At 37.8% G+C, this 5,985-nt stretch overlaps 1 protein-coding gene across 1 annotated transcript; it reads left to right on the forward strand.

Annotated features, from left to right (window-relative positions):
* The first annotated feature begins 4,041 nt into the window (after nucleotides 1-4,041).
* LOC130620560 (uncharacterized) lies at nucleotides 4,042-5,325 on the forward strand. The gene has a single exon (XM_057436396.1). The coding sequence runs from the start codon at nucleotides 4,042-4,044 to the stop codon at nucleotides 5,323-5,325; it is 1,284 nt and encodes a 427-aa protein (XP_057292379.1).
* Nucleotides 5,326-5,985: the final 660 nt, after the last annotated feature.

A 5,985-nucleotide genomic window follows, 5' to 3' on the forward strand; every position in this document is an offset into this window, starting at 1 on the left:
ATATCCAAATTCCAACCACAAGGAAGCTTAAGCATTTTGGCACGATTTACAAATTCTTGAATGATTGATAGCATATATGGGTGGTTGGTTCCACTGTTGTATTTAACTTTTTCTCTGCAACATTTTTTTGCTAGTAAACACAAACATTATATACTTAACTGTTTTTCTTTTATCATCTAGAAGAAAGTATTATATATGCATTATTATCACAGTCGTGATTATTATATGTGAAATATCCTTTTTTCTGTAGTTGAAATATCTGAAAGTGTATTGAATCGCACTTACGTTGTACTATCTGGCTTTGTACAAAATGCTTCTCACAAATATACAGATTACATTTATCTATTTGTGCTCTCAACTGTTTATCAATAACGCCATCTTTGATTATCACAGTGACTAGCTTGTCTCCCGAGGATGCGTCGTACTCGTCATTCGCTTGAGTAATTTTGAAAATAAAAATTCCAGTTGTTCTACGGGAGCTAGAGCAACCAAACCCTGAACAATTAGCTCCGACTATAGTTTATAATACTAAACTTCTGCAAAGTACCTAGCATACAAAGCTTCCCACCTGTTTTTGATTTCTTGGTCCCCTTAATGTTGATGGGAGAGGTAGTGTTGTGGTGGGGTAGGTAGTGTTGGTGGCTGAGGTGGTGTTGGCGGGGAAGGTGGTTTTGATGGGCCAGGAGGTGTTAATGGAGTAGGAGTATGGAATGATGAGCGTGGATATCGGCGCTTGGAAGGAATTGGTGTGGATTGGTTAGGTGGGTGGATTAGTGGGGGGAAAAGGTGAGTATGGTAGTGAATGCGGATTTTTACAAAGGAATAGGTGAGATGGCGGATTATGTGGTGATGATAAACACGGACATAACGTTTCAGAGAAGGAGAAAGATAGAGATAAGGAGTCGATATTGAGCTAAAATAAGAGAGCTTTGGCGTTTAGACCATGTTGGATAGTTGCAAGTGGTGGTTCAATTTCCTGATTGTGTTGACTAATGTTGGAATTGTTTCTACATTCTGCAAGAATAGGATTTTACGTAGCCTTTTTATTTCGTGCTTCCTTGATGTTTTCTAATGTGCGATCAGGTAGCAGTTCCAGCAGCGCTTGATTTATAAATTTTGTACTCGGTGGAGGATTCAATTCCATCTTAGCAAAAGCGTTAACTCTTAGAATACAATCTTTGCTTAACTCGAACGGTCACATTGTTTCCTTCGAATTCGTGTTAATTAACACTCAAACCGGATTTAGTTAGGCAGCAAATATCACACAACGAGTAGGACAAAGTAGGTTCGTCGACGTGTGTTGTAGCAGGCACCGGAACAATAGTGCATCTCGCAAAGTGGGTACTGACGCTAAGAATAGATGCGAATAAGTTGGTACATTTCAAACATGTATACGATACAACAACAGATGGATGACACGTCGTAGCCAGATCTTGTGGTCTTGAAAAGATATATTGCAGCAGTCGTTGTTACGTAAGATTTGTCATACAAGAATATGGTCTTAATCTGTTACCAATACTGTAGTAGGAATGTCCATTTCTGTTCCAGGTAGATATCCGTTTTGGAGTACCGGATTTCTTTTCTTCATATTTGTAGCAACGAGAATACTTTGCGGAACAGCTGGAATGGAAACCGTTTGAAAGAAAAAGATGGGGTGTCAAACCGACCCCGTCCTGAATGTGTTGGGTGTTCGAATCCACCCAAAGGTACCAATTGGACACTTGAGCCAAAGTACAGCTGTAGCAGAGTGGCGACACAAACCGACTGCATATGTGACCATTTATCTTCTGGTTATGCGGGCCGCTGACACATACCTTTACTTATATCAAGGTAGTTTTATCTGTTTCATGCGATGTCTAAGGACGTGTTACACCACATAAATGAACTTAAAAAACTTCAGTCGGCAATTAAATCCAAGAGAACTTTCTTCAGGGAGCCGTTCTTTTTACCCGCTAAAGATGTGCCAGATTCATTGAACACGTTGACAGTTGAGTCATTCTAAAGTGGCTTCTTCAACAACGCGTCTAAGTCCAAAGAAGCATCATGTATTGGGACATTGCTCAGTGAGCTTAAACTGTACAAACCAGCATCCATCTTCCCCATATTCTACCACATTTTGTAAATAATTTTCGTAACTCAATGGCATCATGGACATTGATTTTGGAAACTTTAAATTTGATATCCACGCTCTGCCATATTTTGGTAAAGCGACGATGCGGATTTGCTTAGCGCAACATTGGGTCTACAGAGGTACGGCAGGATAGAAAATGTTCATCAAATGCCTTTCCATAAGGGCATATGAAGGCTTCGGGGATTGCTTGTGATATCTAAATATATAATTACGGTTTAAAGTCATATCTTTACGTACATTAATTATTTCCATACATAAGAACAGCACAAGAAATGATCATAATTAAAGCTTACCCCACCGCAATATTTTCCTTCTTTCTATTTGAACCATTTTTAAAGGCAGGAGCGTTTTATTCTTTTTTATAACCAAAACTCACCTCGATATAGCGGTTGCATTGCCTCACATTGCCATTATTTCTTCTACCTTTTTAAAAAAATATTAAAAATTTCCACTGTTGCCACTGATGCTACTGAACAAAAGGGGAAGGATTTCTTTTCCTAGCGGTTTTATTACCCTGGCTTTTATTTTCACCGGCAGCTTTCCGTAGGAGTTTGCTCACTCCCAAGCATCAATCATCTGTGTAAGGCTGAGTATTGGGATCCCGTAACACATGTGGAAAGCTACTGCCAGGTTCACAGTCCTGGTGCATGGGTGGTTGTCTGCTCTTATTTATAGTTTTATATTTATTTGTTTCTTTCTATGTTGTATAGCACTTTGTAACTTTCAGTAGGTGTTAGTAATGTCTAGAGAGGGTCTTCAGTTCAATTACCTTCATTCTGCAGACTATCTTTGTAAAAAGGAGATCTCGCACTGAATATAGCTGTACAATTCAAACACAAAAGGGTCAGTAGACTAGTTCCTCTTCTTCCAGAAAGACAAGCTGATATTTTTGCTCTAATAATTTTCCTGGATTAAGGTTAAAACCTTTACCAACGTTGACAGCACCTTTAAAAGAAATAAGATGCAGTGAAAATTGTGGCGCAACTATGCCATTAATATAGAAGAACAGCTTTTGGAGAATAGTAGCAATATTTACCGAAAACAATTCTGAAGATCCATTGGTACTGCAACAGTAAAAACTCATTCCCGTAGTCCGCAATGGACGTGAGAAGCTTCAGCCTGAATGACATTTTGAACGATTTTCTGGTCGCCTCGCCTCAATGAAAGTAATGAGGATAATTTTTAAAAGTTTCGAAATTTGTAGATAATGAATTGACTTTATGAAATTGACTTTATGAAATTCTCTTGGTAAACGTACGCTAATAGGACAGGACTTCTGTAAAGGGTACAAGGGTTTCGACTCATATTCCCGAACCAAGGTACAAAAATGTCTAACTGAGTGCGAACAGTCTTCAGCAGGAACTAGACATTTCTTTCATCCATAACTTTTCATCTGTCCTACTCTGTACAATCTTTAGTTATTTCTCACACAGTTAAAATTGTTTTTTATTTTTTAAAAATATTGAAAAATATTAAAACTAGCTGTAGATGATCCGTTATTCCAACAAATGATGGCCACGTAGCTATGGAAAATAAAAAAAAATCTTTTTAGCTGATCCAATTCAATTAGAGAAAATGATTCGAAAAGAAACTATCATTTTTTACTTTTTTTGTTCAATTTTAAAAGTGATAACACTATTGTTATTGTTATATATGACAAACATTTTTGATATCAGGAATGTTTGGTAATTGCTTTTTAGGTTCTTCTGTCAACACACCAAGGTTTGTCTTTGATTTAAAAAGAAGTACGTAGCATGTCCTGGCATCTTTATTTTTGTCATAGTTTTTTATTAATAAATGGCATGTAAAGCTACGGGGACACGGCAACAATTTTCATGCGATTGCAACAAAAAAAATTTGTTGCAATCGCATGCAAAGTTGTTTCCGTGTCGCATGAGCTCCAGCGATTAATGACGGCCGTCGCAGTTGATCGAAGTATAATAATCGCTTCTATTGCACTTCTTCTTGATGAAGAAGAAACAAAAAAGAAACAATCAAAACGATCTATTTGGACAAGGCCATGGTTACAACGGAGGAAGGTCGATGGAGCCTTTCACACCTTGTTCAAAGAATTAAAGGAAGAAGATCTAGAAGGATTCAAAGGATATGTAAGGATGGACGTTGGCCATTTTGATGAACTGGTCCATCTACTTGCTCCAGTTTTGCATAAGCAAGATACCAACATGAGAGAATGCATAAAACCAGAGGAAATGTGCTGTATCACATTAAGATATCTTGCAAGCGGTGAATCATTCAGATCTTTAGAGTATCAATTCCGGATCAGTAAGAAAGCAATATCTTATATAGTTCAGGAAGTGTGTAGTGCTATCGCTGAAGCTTTGGGAAAAAATAACTTTAAAACACCGGAAACAACAGAAGAATGGATGGAAATTGCAAAAAAGTTTTATCATCGATGGAATTTTCCAAATGGATTAGGTGGTGTCGACGGAAAACACATTGCTATACAGCAACCAAAAAACTCTGGCTCGCATTATAGAAATTACAAAGGGAGTGATAGTATAATTTTGATGGGAATGATTGGACCAGAATACGAATTCCTTTTCGCTGATGTAGGGATGAATGGCAGAAATTCAGATGGCGGGAATTGGTCCCAAAGTTCCTTGAAACTTGCCCTAGAGTCCGGCGCACTTAATTTGCCAGAACCATCAGCACTTCCTGGTCGTCTTAGAAAAGTATCATATGTATGTACAGGTGACGATGCTTTTCCCCTCTCTACTTTTATGATGAAACCATACCCTCAGAAAGGTTTGACCTCCGAAAAACGTGTGTTCAATTACCGACTTTCCAGGATGCGACGCATTTCTGAAAATGGATTTGGTATTTTAGCCAATCGTTGGAGAGTGATTAGACGCCCATTCTCACTGGAACCAGAAAAGGTTAAAACCATCGCAATTGCTGCCATAACGCTTCATAATTGGCTACGAAAGGATTCCACCTACGGAAAAGTGTATATTCCTAAGGATTTGGTTGACAGTGAAGATGTGACAACGGGAGAAATAATAGAGGGATCTTGGCGAAGAGACCCACCAACTGAATCATGGAATTCTTTGTCATTAAATAAAGCTAGTAACGCTACTCACGAGGCGAAAGCAATCAGAGAGGAATTTAATGCATATTTCTACAATGAGGGATGTGTTCCGTGGCAGTGGCGTTGTGCGAGACTTGATGTCTAAGGGAATAAAATAAGTGTTCATTACATGTCCTTTCTGAGTGTTTAGCACGTTGATATACTATATACACTTTATTACATACTCCATAAACAATGCCTAAAATGTTATATAATAAGAATAATAAGCATTTCGTCCCAAACAGATTCACAGATTACATAATTTGGCGAGTTAAAATACATTGTCACAATGCAATTAATAACATCCTTTCACTCACATTCTGTAGACTGTTTTTTTCTAAGAACCAGTAGCAATTAAGTGACTTTCAATGTTGTTCTTCTTTCGTAACCTTTTCAAACTAGAATTCACGCTCCTCCTATTAAAAAATTAATTCTCTTAATTTTCACAGAGAGTAATACATAACACATCTTATTTAAATACACGCTCCTTTTATTAAAACAAACCAAGTTTTGATCATAAAGCTGCTGATCGACTCTATTAACACCACTCATGTGGTGGCTTGATGATTTGGTTCCCGCCTTTATCATTTTTGCCGGTATCGACCATTGGTGCATTGTGTAAAGATAAAAACAATCTTCAGTATCATCTGGGGCACATTCTACAGTATCCTCTCCGGTCGCTTAAGTTCTCGTGTGGAGGTTCAAATTGTCCCTCTTCTTCATCACTTTCATCATCCAAGTCAAACACCAAGAATTTCATCAATAT

This window comes from Hydractinia symbiolongicarpus, chromosome 1 (genome assembly GCF_029227915.1).
Source record: "Hydractinia symbiolongicarpus strain clone_291-10 chromosome 1, HSymV2.1, whole genome shotgun sequence".
In the NCBI taxonomy this organism is placed as follows: Eukaryota; Metazoa; Cnidaria; class Hydrozoa; order Anthoathecata; family Hydractiniidae; genus Hydractinia; species Hydractinia symbiolongicarpus.

What these genes read in the sequence shown, in the direction of transcription:
- LOC130620560 (XM_057436396.1), top strand. Translation starts at nt 4,042, where the DNA reads ATGACGGCCGTCGCAGTTGATCGAAGTATAATAATCGCTTCTATTGCA.